Source organism: Topomyia yanbarensis, chromosome 2 (genome assembly GCF_030247195.1).
Source record: "Topomyia yanbarensis strain Yona2022 chromosome 2, ASM3024719v1, whole genome shotgun sequence".
Taxonomy (NCBI): Eukaryota; Metazoa; Arthropoda; class Insecta; order Diptera; family Culicidae; genus Topomyia; species Topomyia yanbarensis.
This window is the reverse complement of record NC_080671.1, coordinates 308564740-308583511: the sequence shown is the minus strand read 5'-3', so window position 1 is coordinate 308583511 and position 18772 is coordinate 308564740. Positions and strand designations below refer to the sequence as shown.

Here is an 18772-nt window from a genome sequence, read left to right as displayed (position 1 = left end):
CGTCTATAAGCAGTCTTGATCCTAATCAGACCTAACAAGCTATAGAATTAAAACATGTGAACCGATTTACTAAAGCTCATTTTTTGTAAGAGTTTGACCATTTGCGCACATCTTTCCTTAGACCACTTTTTGCGATTTCTTATCAGATATGCATATGCATACGCTTTCGAGCAAAAGTTTACTCAAAATACGAGTTATCCCAACCTTTTTATAATAAAAATCACCCTGGTCCAGTTTGTGTTATGATTTCGAGCCCTTCTTTAGCATTGCACTACCTACCTTAGTGATATTCTAATAGTGCACGATTCCACCATATATCCTCTTAACCCTCAGGAAGGCAAAAATTCTCAGAGGCCCGTATAATTACAGTCCTTTAGTTTCAATGAAGTTACGATTTGAAATACAAATTACCGAGTGTTTTCGAGCGATCGATTCTCTCATTGATAAAATGACAAAAAAAGGGCTTTTGATCTCATTGAATCGCCAACTCAAACGGCAGGGCGACAATTGGGGCCCTCGCTCCGAGTTTTCAGGGCTTTTGTGTTATTAGATCGGTTCTTATCGATGCGTTAAACGGAGGTAGTAGTCACCAACCAACGTGTTCAAATGTGTGGGATGAATAGAGGTGCTAAGATGAATTAGAAACCTGTTACCCTGCAACTATTTTTAAAATTTAGTAGCTCGTGAGTCAAAATCCGGCCATATTGACAAAAAATTCAATATTGCATATAAATGTTAATGCTATATGACACAATTAAAAGAAAACGCACTGCCTGCGGCATGTTTACGACTAATAATAATTTTAGCAGAATTAATGTAGGCCTTGTAACAAAATTATTAAAAATTAAACAATGCCTCGCGTCGTGCGTTATACTGAACGGATTTTGAAACAACACTTTTGCTTGATGTTTTAAACCAGCCAACCCAACAGACGCTGCATGGAAGATAAGCAATTCTAAATAGAGTAGAATGTTCATTTTCATTGGAAATTTATCATATATTTTTGAGCAAGGGTTCTAACAATATGTCCTTCTATAATTACATCTAACGAAAATCACTAGAAAATTTAATTTGAAAGCCGATTCCTAGTTTAAAACCAACCTGTCAGCTTTTCATGTAAAGTAGCCGGATTATGAATCAGTTGGAAACAGGAAGACGAATTTTAAAACAAATATCTCTTAAAGTTTAAGCAAATCTGACAATAACATAATAAACTACACGAGAGACGATATAATAATCATTAGGGATAGTTGCCCTCACATGCGTTGCCTTTGGTGGACAGATTTCAAGGTATTTGAAACAACAATGCACCAAAATCAAAAAAATGCAGAAGATGCAAGAAATAAAAATGCGGCTCCTGGTTTTGTCGCCTTTTCACACAAAAATCAAGTTATAATAGTGTAATGCTTATGATGAAATATGGTAAACATGGCAAATAATGATATGGTGCTTGTACTACTCAAAAGTATAAGAAATTGCTAAAAACGGCGATAAAAGATTAATAAACATGATTTAGTGAACAACATGTTTTTTCAAGTTTAATACTTTTAAACCATGTACTGATGTATGGAGAACAAGATTGGATGGTTTTACCTAAATTTGTCCGCTTATAGCTATTTTTTCAAAAACGATTTCAAGTTGAAGTCCGTTTTCGTGTTCCGGGGTGACTTTGGTAACCTGCATGTTCACCAACATTAAGTTATTGATGTCAATGTTTTTCATTCAAATGTTTGTTTTAGCTAATTCTGGAAAGATACTCATTGTTAAATAAATGTTAATTTGTATTATACAAAGTATTTCAATGTACTGCAAAATTCGAATAACCAAAATTCGTATAATTTGTGTCCAACTAGAATAAAAGATTCTGAAAACCTTTAAAGCTGCTAAAATTGTTTTAATTCAGTATTTTATCAATGTACAAAAAGTTTCATCCATTTTAACACGTTGAAATATTGAACAATAAAAAATATTGCGAATTTTAGCTTAAAATAATTTGAAATAATTGCCAACCAATTTTACAAAAAATGTATTAAAAATAAACAAACTCTTAAAACTAAATTTAGCATATAAATAAAAACTCGCTTGTAATTTATTACTCTTGCTCAAATCTAAGATTTATTTGTTTTATAAAAAATAGACACTTTACGAAGCTTCGTAAAAATCAGGAAATGTCAAATTTCGGTTTTTTGTGGTTTTTGTACACAAAAACTGAACAATATACTCAAAAAGTATAACAAATCAGTATTTTATAAGTTTAGAGTAAAAATCATTTCAAATTAAAATGTTTCGGTAGACTATTCTGGTTTAATAAGCGATCTACGAAAAAAGTTTCGAGTGATCAAAGTCACCCCGATGATCAAAGTTACCCCGGTTTACGGTGCTAGATTCTTTCGACAAAATATTGGAAAGCAATCGTTGTACGACTAATAAAATGCCAATCGGTGACTTTTTAATGTATGTTGTAAAATACTTGCAACTGGTGATTGCAACGATTTTTGTCGGACAATATGAGATCTTGGTTTTAAACTATGTTCTTCAATCATGGTGCATTGCACCAAGATGTTTTGTTTACACTACTTTACTCTGATAACTTGAATCTGTACCTCGTGATACGTTTCAGGCGCAAAGGATCTAATTGTACCAGCTGTTCGAGTTATTTACATTGACATTTTTTTAATTGAACAACTTCTTTGTACACTCTTTCACGTTAGTTAAAATATCTGTTATAATATATTTTTATCTACATTCCTATCCAATTTCATGACATTCAGCCTTCTAGAAACAGGTTGGTTTGTTTCGAATATAATTGCCTGCTCTTTATTTTAACTTTATCTTCCTCATGGTTAGATTCATTCTCCAGGAAATTGAAGTCGTCGCATGATCTGAGTTTTTACAATAGTGATCTATCAATGTTCTACTGTATCTGGAGAATCTCGCAATTGCTTGAAATTAAAAACTCAGCCAACTTCTTCAATTGTTTCGAAGTTTAATTACTGGGCCATTCATTATTGTAACCGCCCATAGTTAAAAATAGTATGCTTAAATCAACGATACTCTCCCATGAGTTTTCTATAATTCTCAAAAACCGAACACATATATTTCTCATATGTACCATTTTTTGTTTATATAATCGTTGGGCTCTATCTGACCGTCAATCTTACCAACTTACCGTTGTCTCTCTTCGCAGATTCCGCCAGTCTACAACGATTCGCCGAGCAGCCAAAGTACACCGAAGTGAACCCGGGTCAGGATGCACTACTGGTGTGTAAAGTGATTGACAAGCGTGGTGTGTGCTCGTGGCAAAAAGACAACAAGCCAGTGGGAATCTATCCGAAAAAGTACGAATGGGCGAGCCAGTACGGGATCACCCAGACAACACATGTAGGCGGTGACTGCTCCTTGTGGGTTCGCGCCGCCCAGCTGGAGTTTGACGATGGACTGTGGGAGTGTCAGGTGACGGCAAGTGACTTCACGACGCAAGACGCACTCACTAGTCAACCAGTCAGATTGGTGGTCAGAGGTAGGTATCAGTGCAAACAAAATGATTGATACGTTTATGCATAATGATAAGAAAAACATCTGGACTTGAAAATTGTGCGCATATTTTAAAACATTGTGGGCATGAAACCGCGACTGTTTTTATCGGTGTTAACCTTGCGGCAGTCGTGCTAGTGTACTACGGACACGTCGCTCTGAAAATAAAGCGAAATCGTCTTTAAGCACTAGCGGCTGCCAGTTCAGTGATCCATTAACGCGAACTTCGTGGGGTTCATTATTGAAGAGGCGTGTCGAGTTCCCAACACAAATAATGTTTTCGTTTTTGGAGCTAGCGTCAATCCGGCGTTAGCTTAGTACTCTCACTAATTTAGTGTCGGATTGTAATTAGAGAAACTCAAAACGCCTCTCCATGTGGTGCAGCCAAGGAAGTGTTTTGAGGGTTAAAACTCCCTCCAAACCAAAATAAATTGAATTGAAAAAAAAATTATTGATGTTGACTAATTTAAATAAATATTCAAATAATAATATTGGAAATTTATTATCTGATCATTACATTGAGAACCTCATGTTTTGAAATTCATGGGAACATTTGGTAAATTGTGGGAATGGCATCTTGTAACTGATCTCTTAGTTAAAAATTCATGTAATTATCAAACAAAATACCTGAATGAAAACACCTACGTGGAACAATGTGTTTCCGTTTGTCTCTAGCAGGTCAGAAACGGTTTTTACGAAATTTCGATTTGTTTGGTTATCAATTATACGAATAGCCACTAAGTACACGCAGAAGAATCATGCCTTTTTGAATCAACAAAACGTTTAGTTGAATCTAAAACGTGGCGAATGACTGTTTCAAACTGAAATGGGCGTATTTCGAAAGCATGCATTTGGTTTAGTTCAACAAATACTTCTGTTTACATTTTAAATAGAAACATTGTTGAATCAAAATAAAATTTGTTAGATCTAACTGATCCCTTTGTCAAAAACCAACAGAATCTTTGTTTAATTTCATCTAAATTTGAGTTGTTCTCTTGTTTGGTTGATACAAAAGATTTGTCTTTGTTTCTTCTAACTTGTTTGTTCGATTAAACTTATCATGATTTTGCTGTTTCAAACGAAATATTTGTTGAAACTACTGAAAAGCCAACAAATGAATTAGTTGGTAATTTCAACCAACAGTATTGATTGAATCAAATCTGAATCTTGTTTGTCACTATATCAAACGGGAAAATTGTTATTTAAAACCAAAATTTGTTAACTTTTACTAATTTTTTTTTCTGCGTGTAGGACTGCAAAAAAAGAAAATTTCAAAATTGGTCAGGTTAGTGGCTATGATGCACAGACTTGGTGTCTACAGCAAAGTTTTCGAGTTATTGCAAATAACGTCGGTTCCGACAGTATAAAGTACAAAACTACTTTACGCGCGTCCGGACATGCCGCAGACTTAGGTGATTCACATTTCTAATGCCAAAAGATCATGACTTCTGTGGTAGCAGACTGTTTCCGCACATCAACGTCTGTAGAGTTGTCGGATTTTATGACGAGGGAAAACTGTTCGGTTCACGGTGCAGTAAGAAATCGCGGTCACTTAGATAAATTCCTTGGGTTTATTCAGTACAACTAGGCACTTATTATAAGCCCAAACTGTTCAGTATAAAACGTGGCACTATTCTGTATGTAATTCATTTTCTTCTATATTGTGACTTTGTAGTATGATAAGGATTGTTACAAGTTATTAGGAATAACTATTGATACTGATTAACTATGAATAGTGACTGACTGTTATGATTGCAATTTGTACTATATGTAGGTTGTTCCAATTATTAGATGAACACAAATTTTCTGTTCAGGAAGTGAGAATCTTCTAGATAACTGACTGCAGTATGAGTGTTGAACGCAACAAACTCTTCCGTAACGCTTATGCTGGTTGGTTCATTATGCGATACCCAACTGTCCTGTACTACAGTGAAGTCTCACTTCCTCGAACTTATGCAATCCTAAAGCTGGCACAAACACAGACAAAGGATTAAGTTGCCAGGAAACTCTAAGCTTGCTAATATGACCCTTTCCACGCTTTTCTAAGCTTTCTTCCTTCAACTCCTTGCTCTCCCTTGAGTAGGTACGGCTCTTAATATTGAAAAATATACCTCACCTTCCAGTCCCTTGCTAATTAAATGCAGTAACAACTATTGCAAATAACTTGTTTGAAGACATGAGTGCTCCATGTGTTCAGGGCATCGAGATATTTTGGTGTATTTGCGAAAGAGTAGATTCAAAACAAGTTATTCTGATATTACGGTATATGATCAATCTCTTCTGCTGTTTATAAACAATAAAATAAACATTTTATCCAAGCCATGTATCTGAAGCTTACAGTTATATTGAAGAATAATGGATTTAAGAACATTTCGTAAATATCGTTTTATATCTCGATATGATGCATACATGCCTACAATAAAAATGTTTTATGACATTCCCAACAAGCTTACTGAAGACTTACGATAAGTACTAGGAATATTTATCATTAAAATGATTATATCAGATGTGCTGTTTTATGTTTTATGAAAACTTTACGATCAGTCTAACCCCGTGTTATCCCATGCTGTGTCAGGAAGTCGTCTCCAGTTCACTCGATCTATGGCTGATTGTCGCCAACCCCGCAGGCCACGAAGACTACTCAGGTCTACTTCAACTTGGTCGATCCACCTTGCTCCTTGTGCACCTCTCCTCCTTGTACCTGTTGGAATTTCGAGTGCCATTTATCGTTGATCATTTTGACGATATGCCCAGTCCACCGCAGCCGCTCAATTTTCGCTGTACGAGCAATGGGTAGTTCTCCAAACTGTTGCAATTTGTGATTTGTGCGCCATCACCACATTCCGTCTTTCAACACCTTCCATTCGAAAACACTATGGTCTTCCGTCAGCATAGTCCAGATGACGTAACCGTAGAAAACAACCGGTCTAATGAGCGATTTGTAATTGTTAACCTCATTCGGTAGCGCTCTTTCTTTGTCCGAATGGTTTATGAAGCCAAAAATAAGTACGTTTACCTGCTAGAATAGGTCTCCAAATTTCTCTGTTGGTGTCATTATTGGCGGTCACCAGTTAGTCCATTTACTCGAACTCATAAACCAGTTCGATATCATCGCCCTCAATCGATATACCCGGTGAGACATGAAATGTTTTCATTCGAACGTCTTACTCTCATGTATTTTATCTGACGTGTTTATTTAGGACCAGTCGAATTCGCTTTACTGCAACCTTCAGTCAGATGGTATGTCTCCACCATCGTTTCACGATTGTGTTCCGCAATGTAAATGTTATCGACTAAGCAAAAAAGCTGACCAGACTTCCAGAAATTCGTACCACTCGCGTCACTCGCTCTTCTTATCGCACTTTCCAAAACGATATTGGAATATATGCAAGAGAGCCCTTTCCGAGTTTCAAGAGGACTCGAGAGTATCTGACACATCACTCGATTTATTATCGCTTTGATCAATAGTGTTGGTTTGTCAGGGAATCCGTATTCGTGCGTTGAAAATCATGTTAACCTACGAATTTCCTTATACACGGTGGTAGACAGCAACAATAAACTTGGGACAACTTCTTGTAGGTGACGTTTAGTAATGCGATTTCTCGGCAACTAGTTGCAGCAACCCGTTTAACACCCTTTTTATAGAGACAGACTACTTTCTCCATCAAATTCCCCGGTAAAATGTCCTCCTTCCAGATCTTCAAAATCATCCAGTGGAGTGTTCTAGTTTATACCTCATCTTCGTGTCTAAGCAGATCATATGTCAGTTGATCATTGCCGATGACTTTATCATACTTCAACCGTCCTATTTTCTCATGCATGTTAGGTAGATCTGGTACTGGGAATCTGTCATCGGCTGCGCGCGTCTATTGGATAATTCTTGTAATGCATTCGTCATCTACTGCTTCGCTATTTGGATGTTCGTCATAATACACTTATCGATCACATAATAGTTGTTCGTGAGAAAGTCTTCATTGGCGTTCCTGCACATGTCGGCTTGTAGCACATAGTTTTTGCACGAGCGATTCTCATTCTTGAAGAATTTTCGTCATTCGGTACAGATGCTCCATCGCCTTGTTATTCCGCGCTTTTCTGTATCGTTTCTTGTTTGCTCTTGAACGGTGCATTCTCCCTTTGCTGTATTCTTCTCCTCAACCAAATGTTGGTACTCGCCGACAAACCAGTCATTTCCACCATTTGAAGCTCTCGTACCTACTATGGCCTAGGCGGTGCCAGTCAATCCAAAGAGCAGTTAGTATGTTGCGCCAGTCAATCCAAAGAGTAGTCGCGATTAGCTGCTCTTCTGTTTGTAGCACTGTCTCTAGCTGCTGCGCATATTTTTCGACATCACGATAGTTTCATAACTGCTCACTGATGAGCCTCGGCGTCCGTGCTAAACGAGTATGTTACAACGTCGACAGTGTTGAGCGCGTGGAGATTGCTACCCGGTGGTGGTCCGAATCTATATTCGCATTGCGGTAGGTGTGAACATTCGTAATGTCGGAGAAGAAAATTTGCGTTGATTAGTACGTGGATGCTTTAATTCTCAGTTTGTTGATAAGGTGATCTCCAAGTAGCCTTGTTGAAACTTTTGCTGGCGATGAAGGTGCTTCGGCCTACCATTCCTCGGAAGGCTGCGAAATTCACACATCGTTAGTCGTTGTCATTTATAAAGGTGTGCAGACTATCCTATACAATGCTTCCCGGCCTATCTGGATGACCATGTCGCCAATGACAACCTTAACATTCCGCCGCGGGCAGCTATCATAGACATGATCCAGCTGCGTGTAAAATACCTTTTTCTCGTCCTCGGATCTAGCTTCGTGAAGGCAGTGCACATTGACAATCCTGCAGTTGAAGAAATAGAATGGGCTTTGGTCCACACTATAGACATCTTTTCGCTGATTACCTGCCACTTGATCTAATCAAAAGGATTCCGGTACAGTTGATACTTGAAGGAATTTCTTCTCGGATGTTCCTAATGGTATTCGTGTTGTGAAAATGCGTCCAATCAATTAATTCCAACGTAACTAATTTATACAGATCAATCGGAAATAAGACTTTTTATCAGAAAGCGCTGGTAACGCACGCAGGGAAGATGCCAAAAGCACCCAGGACAGATAGAAAATTATGCCAATTCTGCAATGAGACACTACACGACGGAAAACCTTACACAGAAGCTGCTGAGAAAAAATCACCTACTACACTGCAAAAATAATATTAACCCTCAAAAAGACTAGGGGTCTCAGAGTTCTGGCTAGTTACAGTTTTCTAGATTCAATGAACTTGTAATTTGAAACACAAATGATCGAGCGCTTTCGGGCTTTCGATTCTCTCACTGATAAAACTACAAAAAAGAGGCTTTAGATTTCATTGGGTCTTAGGAGCGATGTTTCTCGAAGTCACAAATTAGGCTTGCCTTTTTGAGGGTTAAAAAAATACAAAAACTTTTGCTCGATGAACAAAATAGTGCAACTAACGAAATGTACGAAAAATGAATTCACTGTTCCCAACAGTATTCGTAGAATATACACACATATGTAGTAAAATATCAAAAAAAAAAATTTTTAATCACGAAAAGTAGTTTTATCATCGACGATAAATTTCGTGCAATATACACTAAATATGTAAAATTGCAATTTACAATTTACAAAGCTCAAAAATACTTCGATGAAAAAAACCACGAATGAATTCGTACTTTGTGTAATCATTTTCGTTCTATTTACGAATTTATCTTATCGGTGTTTATGAAAAATATAACAGTTAAATCGAAATTGCAATCAACACATATCCAAAATTTTTCATCCATTACGTGAAAACGAAATTAAAAAGTAGCAGCTTTCCTTCCCAAATGCATTATGACGGATATATAGGAAATAACAGTATTAAAATCTATTACAGTAGGATTCCGTTTTTGGCAACAATTTTATTTTTTTCAGTTGCCAAAACCGGAACAGTGCCAAAAATGGAACCTTTTTTTTAAACCTTAGATTTTCAATTTACGATTTCAAAAATGATTCAAGGATTTTTAATCATATGTTAAATGGAATGAGATGAAAGAAAAAAATAAGCAAATTCAATTTTATTCATGTTTTTATCAAATTCAGACGTCGTACGGTGGGGCAGAATGCTATGTTCGACGCTCAAAACCTCTAGCACCTCAGGTATATATCCTGGAAGATTAGTGTCTTTAGAAAAGTATTTTAGATGGAAATGATAATTATTTTGACAATATTGGTTTTGATCTAGATAAGTAGAAACTGATTTAGATCAGTTCTATCTTTTGACAGAGGTGTTCTATCAAAAAACTTTCTTCGGCAAAGTTGTTTGTTTGATATTTGTAACACATTTACTGAAGACATTTATACTTTATAACTTATGTAGATGGCGCTACATGACATTTAAAAAATACTTGAGAAAATGAATTTTAACATTTTTTATGAAAAATATATCTAGAAATAAATGTTTTATTCCTAAATCTTCGAAAATATACAATAATAAAAAAGCTTCAAAGTGTGATAACAATAATGTTTTCATGACATTCGCTCCTGGGATTGTTATCTTTTCTTTCGTGAATATTAATGAACAATTTTGTTAAAAAACATAGCTCTTTTAAAAAATACATAAATTTTGTTCTTTATAACTAACCAATCGTCAATCTTCCAGTTGGAATTGATAGATTGAAAATCAAATTGCAATGTTTGAAGATAGTTGGGTTTAAAGAAAACCTGTATAAATCACTTGCAACTATCCAAACAAAAGGGATTGAAACATCAGTGCTACTGTGAAAATGTGCTCCAATAAAATTTCCAAAAATCTCTAGAACAATGCATTTGCGAGAAATTAACACATCAAAAGGTAAAATAAGCAACCCTATTTTTCAAGAGCCATCATAACCTATCATAAAATCATAACAGATTAACCATTATAGATAGCCTTGTTTATTTAGCAAACTTGCTTCAATTCATTTGTGTTATTATATTCTAGGGCATTTCGCAGGTAAAATTCAGACATCTAAACAGTCGATACTGTGAACACCTCAACCACAAGGGCCACCCTAATTCCATTCATTTGAAAAAAAAAAATTCCAAAGCTAAATCAAACTATTTGGGGGCCATCAGTTTTGTATTCCCAAATACGGCTTTGGGACGCACCATAGTCATCTTTCGATATGTACTGAAAATTTAGTGCCAAGTTTGTATTGACGTATTATCCAAAGAGGCTCGCAATGTTACTAAGGTTCTATTGAAAATTTCTTCCAGAACTAGTCTTTTTTTTTTCCATACGTTTATTTGACACGGCATTTGCAAAAGCTTTTTACGCCAGTTTCTTTTTTTACATAGCACGTTACAAAAATCCTTAAGACTAATTTTAACTATACTAGTACTTTGTCTAAAACTAACACTGAAATCACTTTATTGTTTGCTTTTTTCCTTACATTGTTGTATTTCATACTGATCTAGTATTTTCGGGTGTATTTATTTACTTTTTTTCTGTTATTGTCTAAATTTAAAAACTAAATATTCTAGGACACTTTAATTGGTGAATGATTAGCCTTGGATGAGAGTATGAGGAGACGAATTTAATTAAATTTTGACAGACGCTGTTTTTAGAAAATGATAGATAAGTTCCATGTATAGAGGATCGCGATACGCCAGGATGTCTCTAACAGGAACATGGATTGGTCTTCTTCGGACTTGTAAAGAATCTACTAATTGTGATCTGGCTTCACGATATTCAGTGCAGGACCAAACAACATGCTCAATGTCATGGTAACCTTCTCCACAAGCACAATGATTACCCTCAGCGAGCCCAATACGACGGAGATGCGCATCTAAAGTATAATGATTGGACATGAGCCTAGACATCACACGGATGAAGTCCCGACTTACATCCAATCCTTTGAACCATGCCTTCGTTGATACTTTAGGGATAATTGAGTGTAGCCATCGTCCCATATCTCCATTGTCCCAAGATGTTTGCCAACTAGCAAGTGTCCTCTGTCGAGAAGCGCTATAAAATTCATTGTAAGCGATGGGTCTTTCATATATTTCACCATCTAGTGCACCAATCTTGGCTAAATTATCAGCTTTCTCATTGCCCGCAATAGAGCAATGGGCGGGGAGCCACACTAGGGTAAATTTATAACATTTTCTTGTCAGGTTACTCAGAGATTCTCGTATCTTCCCCAAAAAGAATGGATCGTGATTATCAATCCTCTTTGAGCGTAGAGCTGCAATTGTGCTGAGACTATCAGTGAGGATAAAGTAATGGTTCGGGGGTAAAGTATTAATTATTTGAAAACTATAGTGAACTGCTGCTAGTTCCGCTATATAAACAGAGGCGGGTTCTGCAAGTTTGAGAGAAATTGAAAAATTATTGTTGAAAATACCGAAACCAGTGGCCTCACTGATTCGTGACCCATCAGTGTAAAACATTTTAAGGCAGTCTATGTGTTGATATTTACTTGTGAATATTTTAGGGATCTCCCGCGAGCGTAGATGATCCGGAATTCCACGAATCTCTGCTTGCATGGACGTGTCGAAGAATAAAGTGGATTCAGGAGTATCTAGTATATTGACGTATGTGGGAACATACCTAGCAGGCGTTATTTCTTGTGACATGTGATTGAAATACACTGTCATGAATCTGGTTTGGGGTTGAAGCTCGACAAGTCTTTCAAAATTTTCAATTACCAGTGGGTTCATAACCTCACATCGGATAAGTAAACGAGAAGATAGATCCCAGAATCGGTCTTTTAAAGGAAGAACTCCCGCTAGTACTTCAAGACTCATCGTATGGGTCGACTGCATGCAACCTAAGGCAATTCGTAAACAGCGATACTGTATCCGTTCCAGTTTAATAATGTGAGTGTTCGCAGCTGAACGGAAACAGATGCACCCATATTCCATTACTGAAAGTATTGTTGTTTGATACAATCTTATCATGTCACTTGGATGAGAACCCCACCATGATCCAGTTATTGTTCGCAGAAAATTTATCCTTTGTTGGCATTTCGTTATTAGATACCTAATGTGGCCTCCCCATGTGCCTTTAGAATCGAACCAAATTCCAAGGTATTTAAAAGTCAGGACTTGGGCTATCGTTCTACCAACCAACTGAAGCTGAAGCTGAGCTGGATCACGCTTCCTTGAAAAAACAACCAACTCTGTTTTCTCCGTAGAGAAATCGATGCCTAACTTCAAAGCCCAACTTGATAAATTATCCAAACTATCTTGCAGTGGTTGTTGTAAATTTAAGGCTTTTGGTCCTGTAACAGAAACCACGCCATCATCTGCAAGTTGTCTTAGAGTGCATGGGCTGACAATACAATTATCAATATCATTCACGTAAAAATTGTAGAGAAGGGGGCTTAAACAAGAACCTTGTGGGAGGCCCATGTAACTTATTCTGAGTGTCGCCAAATCGCCATATGAAAAATGCATGTGCTTTTCTGACAATAAATTGTATAAATAATTATTTAATATTGGTGAAAGACCACATTGATGTAGCTTCTCCGAGAGAACATCAATGGAGACTGAGTCGAATGCTCCTTTTATGTCTAAGAACACAGACGCCATTTGTTCTTTTTTTGCGTAAGCAAGTTGGATTTCTGACGAAAGTAGCGCCAGACAATCATTCGTTCCCTTTCCCCTCCGAAAACCAAACTGGGTATCAAGCCGTTCGCCTCAACCCAATTGTCGAGACGTCGTAGGATAATTTTTTCCAACAATTTCCTGATGCAGGATAGCATTGCAATCGGTCGATACGAGTTATGATCGGAGGCTGGTTTTCCCGGTTTTGGAATAGCGATAACTCTCACTTGTCTCCAGTCGTGCGGGACAATGTTCTGCTCAAGAAGCTTATTGAATAAATTCAACAAGCGTCTTTTTGCTAGGTCAGGCAGATTCTTCACCAAGTTGAATTTAATTCTGTCTAGTCCCGGAGCATTATTGTTGCAAGAGAGGAGTGCAATTGAGAATTCCATCATTGTCAAAGGCGAATCTATGAAATCGTTACTTGTGGGAGCATCGCGAGTGATTTTCTGCGCAGGAGCAGAATCGGGACAAATTTTCTTGGCAAAATTAAATATCCAACGATTCGAAAAATCTTCGCTTTCATTAGTCACGTTTCGATTCCTCATTCTTCTGGCTGTGTTCCAAAGAGTACTCATTGATGTTTCTCTTGACAAGCCATCAACGAAGCGTCTCCAATAACTAGACTTTTTGGCACGACGTATACTGTCAAATTTGTTTTGCAAAATGAAATAATTTTCAAAGTTTCCACGTATACCCCCTTTCTGTTTCATAATTTCTTTGTAGGCAACTTGTTTAGCTTCATATGCATCAGAGCACTCTTTGTCCCACCAAGGATTAGGGGGGTGTCTATTTATTGTCATTCCAGGATTGCATTTCGTTTGGGCTTGTTCTGCTGCTTCAATAATTAAACCCGCTAAGAATTCATATTCTTCGGTAGGGGGTAGCTCTTCTGTCGAAGCAAGAGAAGTGGAAATTAATGTTTCGTATGTTTTCCAATCAATATTTCGTGTTAAGTCATAAGGAACATTGATTGAATTCGTAAGGCCTAATTCACTGTTAATTGAAACAACGATTGGCAAATGATCGCTACCGTGAGGATCAGGTACAACCTTCCACGTGCAATCTAACCGAAGTGATGTCGAGCACAGAGATAGATCTAATGCACTTGGACGTGCAGGAGGTCTGGGGATGCGTGTTGATTCGCCAGTATTTAAAACTGTCATATTAAATTCGTCACAAACATTGTATATCAAAGAGGATCGATTATCATTGTAGAGGGAACCCCACAATACACCGTGCGAGTTGAAGTCTCCCAGTATCAGACGCGGAGCAGCCATGGATTCCACTACCTCAAAAATTTGACGTTGTCCAATTTGAACTTTGGGAGGTATATATATATAGAAGCGATAGACATGTCTTTGCCTTTAATGTTCGTTTGGACAGCTACAGCCTCAATGCCCGCAAACAAGGGGATGTTAATTCTATAGAAAGAATAGCACTTTTTAATTCCTAGAAGCACTCCTCCATATGGGGTGTCTCGGTCTAGGCGAATAATGTTGAAATCATTTAAGTTGAAATTAATGTTTGAGGTAAGCCATGTTTCACATAAAGCAAAAGCATCGCATTTTAAATTATGCAGTAAAATTTTTAAGGAATCAATTTTAGGTATGATACTTCTGCAATTCCACTGTAAAACAGTGATGGAATCTTTCATTGGAGGAGGTGAATTACCCATTGAAAGATACAATCGCTGCAAGGATGGGCCATTGAGCAATCAGCTGCTCTAAAAATGTTCTAATTGTTGGGAGGAAAGCTGAAAGTATACTCTTTAGTGGTTCAGAAATATTGAATGCTTTAAAAATCCAATCAACAATTTCAGAAAATTTTAATAATCCTAGCCCCGGCTGAGGCTCAGAGGAAGTCGAAATTTTATTATTTCCAGTAATGGTGTTCTGTTTGGATTGTACGTTCCCAAAACCGGGCGGAATTGATTTCGGTTTTGAATCGGAATTTTTCGGTTTTGGGCGCAGTTTATCTATTGGTGGAGAAATTTTAAGGCCCTTTCTTGGCAGCTTGGGGAAAGAAGACTGTTTTCTTTTTCTGGAATTTCCGGGTAAAACAAATGATGTACCTTCGCACGCTCCGTCAGAGTCAGACTGTTCCGAAAATAGAGATGCGTAAGTGTTTTCTAAGAAGATGGGTTTAGGGGTAGCATGTTTCAACATTTCAGCATAGGAGCGCTAAGACCTCTCCTTCAGGGATCGTTTAATTTTATCCTCACGCAATTTATAAATGGGGCATGCAGGGAGCTCATGTGAGTTTTCTCCGCACATTAAGCATTTTTCTGAATTTTCATTGCATGTATCCTCTTGATGAGAACCCCCACATTTGCCACACCGTGCCTTATTGGAACAGTAAGTGGCTGTGTGGCCAAGCTGTTTGCAATTAAGGCAATTCATTACACGAGGGATAAAAAGGCGAACAGGGAGACGAATCTTATCGATAATGACATAGTTGGGCAGCGCAGACCCAGCGAAAGTCACTCGAAATGAGTCAGACAGTCGATAAACTTTTTTATCTCCTTCGTGTGATACTGAATGCAATTGCTTGCATTCAAGTATTTTTACGTCTTTAAGTATGGTGTCTTTGAAACGACCAACCCCATGCTTAACTAAGTCATCAACAGTCAAACTCGATTCTGTGATGACCCCATCAATTTCAATTTCTTTTGAAGGAATATACGCTCTATATTCACGCGTAAAAAGCTCGCAAGAAGCAATTGCATTGGCTTGTTTGAAACTACCAACGACAATGCGTATTTTATCTTTATTAACTTTGACGATCTCTTTTACATCCGAGAATCGCGAAGTCAAATCTTTAGAAATTTGAATGATATTTAGCGCCTTTGCTTTACGCCTAATAAATACAATCCATGGTCCCGTTGACGACTCTGGGTAAATTTTAATTCTAGTCGGATTTACATTTTCAGCATAAGGCTTAGGGGGAGGGTCTGTTACTCGTTCTCCCATCTCTTCATCCATTTTACCTAATAAGAAAAACTATCACAAAAAGGAATGAAAAATATACCTGTTATCTGCTATCTATTAGGTGACGAAGACACCGGTAGAACACACCTCATGTGTTACGTTGTAAACTCGGTGCCCGTTGTTTGACAATGTGACACTTGCTGTCCTTCTTCGTCGCGTTGCTTCTTCAGTAGAGAAATAGTCCTACCTGCAACACTTCAAAACTCTCTCCGATTAAGCTGTTCGTCGGTATCACCACCACAAGCGCGCTCTCTCCGTTTCCACCACCTCGGTAGACAAATGTGGCTACCTGTGGCTTGCTGCGAAAATCCCACTGTCGATGCGGCACTTTTCGGTGCCACTTGTTTTCCTTATTCGTCGTACCACTTCTGCGGTAGACAAATAGAGCAAATGGGTCTACCTGTGACGCTTCCCTCTCGTCGATTAGAATTGCCCGACGACACCAATACACTATATTTTTTTCTGTGTGTACAGGCACGATCACTGTCGATTTCTGCCACCGCGGTAGGCAAATTCGTCTACCCGCGGTTTGCTGTGAAAACACCACTTGTCGAGGATGCCGTTGACCACGCCTCCGACGCATAAACTGTCGACTCACACTTAACAAACTGGTCTCTCTCTCTCTCTCCCACAATAACGCATACAGCGTCTCGCACTCCGTCACTCTCTCGAGAACAAAACCTTCCACCTGGAGGCACAACCGTCTCGGTCGGTTGCAAAAACTGTTATGTCCAGAACTAGTCTTATTATGCAGTGTAGCGCATTCCTCTGTACTTTACTCTTAAAGTGCTCTGGGTCTTACTATAAAAATTGATTCCGTCAGACACTAGTTACACTGTTACCAGTTATATTATACATAAATAATACATTTCTATACTTATTGTGATCATTAAGCACAAAACGTATAGTGTACAAAATAGTTAACCCTTAAATGCATAACACTATTTCAAAACAACATTGCGAAATACATCTCAAAATTGCCACAGTAACGAATTGAAACTATGAGACAATTTAAACAAAATTTTAAAAAAATGATTTGCCCCTTTGAGGGTTAATATGACTTCCATGGTTGGAAAAAAGGTCAAATGTGATGTCAATTGATATAAACAAATATTTATTGCACAGTTTTGAAAGACTTATTATGTACAATAAGAATGTTGCTAAAAACGAAACCCATTAGTTGCCAAAATCGGAGTGTGCCAAAATGGGAGCATGCCAAAAACGGAACGTGCCAAAATCGGAATCTTACTGTATTTGGAATATTCTTTCAAGAAGTCTAGTCTTCATATTCCGAAAAAGACGGCGATTGCGACGTCTTTTCCTTTAAATCTGAATTTTCGAATGACATTTCCGTCCACGAAATGTCAGAACACGAAATAAACACTGCGTTAAAAAACCTAGGCACATGAACCTGACGAAAGTATTTTTGAAAAATTTACTTTTCATTGAAAAATAAAGAAATGAACATAAAAATTTCATACATCTCCGTAGTCATACACTTGAAAAACAGCTTGTATAAAAACGAAAAATTGTGCTAACGAGATTTTGGTTTAATATTAAACTCCAAGATCACATCCGTGGAACACTACAATACCATAATAAATAAAGCAAATAGTATGCTAGGCTTTATTAAATGCTTTAGCTTTAGACCCTTACAAAATTAAATCATTGTACAATACATACGTCAGCCAATTTTGAAATATTTTTGAGTAGTATGAGTACACTATCCTGTATGAAAAACGCATCGAATCAGTCCAAAAATAAATTCTTTTGCACGCACTTCGTGAACTAACCTGGGTGGCATTACCTCTTCCATCGTATAAAGCACGTTCCATGCTCATCAAATATAAACACTCGAATAACGCCGCGAATTTTCAATGTTTTACTTTATCAACGAAATTATTTTTGAATGTGTATAATCCACATCATCACTCGTAAATTATAGTTTATGTACCTAGCCGTCATCGAAGAACCCGTAAACCACGCAAAGAGCAATCATTTAGGACAAACTATGCTAAAAATAGCCCTGTCAAAAGGATGATGCGTCATTATAATGGAAATGGTGTCTAGAAAACCAATTAAATTCCGACTTCACCGTAGAAATAATGTATAATATATAAGCAAATATTGTAATACCATTCTATGTATGTAGTCTACATATGCTTGACAAAATAAATTATTAAATAAGCAATGTATGATAAAACTTAAAAACATTCACAGTATTTTTGACCGAGAATTCGGTCTAGCTGCGCAACTAAGTTGGCTATAAGGATCCCCCTGTCTAAGAATGCGGTTGGTAAGCATTTCGTTTAACGAGCCCGAAATGCTAGACAAACGCATTCTTAGCTCGTACCCCAAAAAATTTTGTATCAACTACTGTGACTAATAGTCCTATAGCTGCCAATACTGACCTGGATCATTTTTGTAAGTTAAGCAATAATTGTTCTTCGCAAAAAAAACGCACGGCTCTATTTTAAAGGGCTTTTCTCTAGTTCGTGTCAAAATAGATAAGAGACTTTTGGCGCATTCAGTCAACAATCGATTCGATTTTCTTCGCCATATAATTATACTAAATTGTATGTTTCTGCCTATATTGACAGTTGCGCACAGTATTTCGATTCGAGTGGTTACTCATCTGCATACGTATTTCCG

General features: G+C 37.4%; 1 protein-coding gene across 3 annotated transcripts in view; it reads left to right on the top strand.

Moving 5' to 3' along the window:
- The window catches only part of LOC131683518 (uncharacterized), a 484216-nt gene that overhangs the window by 292437 nt on the left and 173007 nt on the right, over positions 1–18772 (top strand). For all 3 annotated transcript variants that reach the window (XM_058965557.1, XM_058965558.1, XM_058965556.1), the window contains exon 3: positions 3188–3520. In XM_058965557.1, the coding sequence (XP_058821540.1) occupies positions 3188–3520 (333 nt within the window). The remainder of the gene's footprint in view (positions 1–3187; positions 3521–18772) is intronic.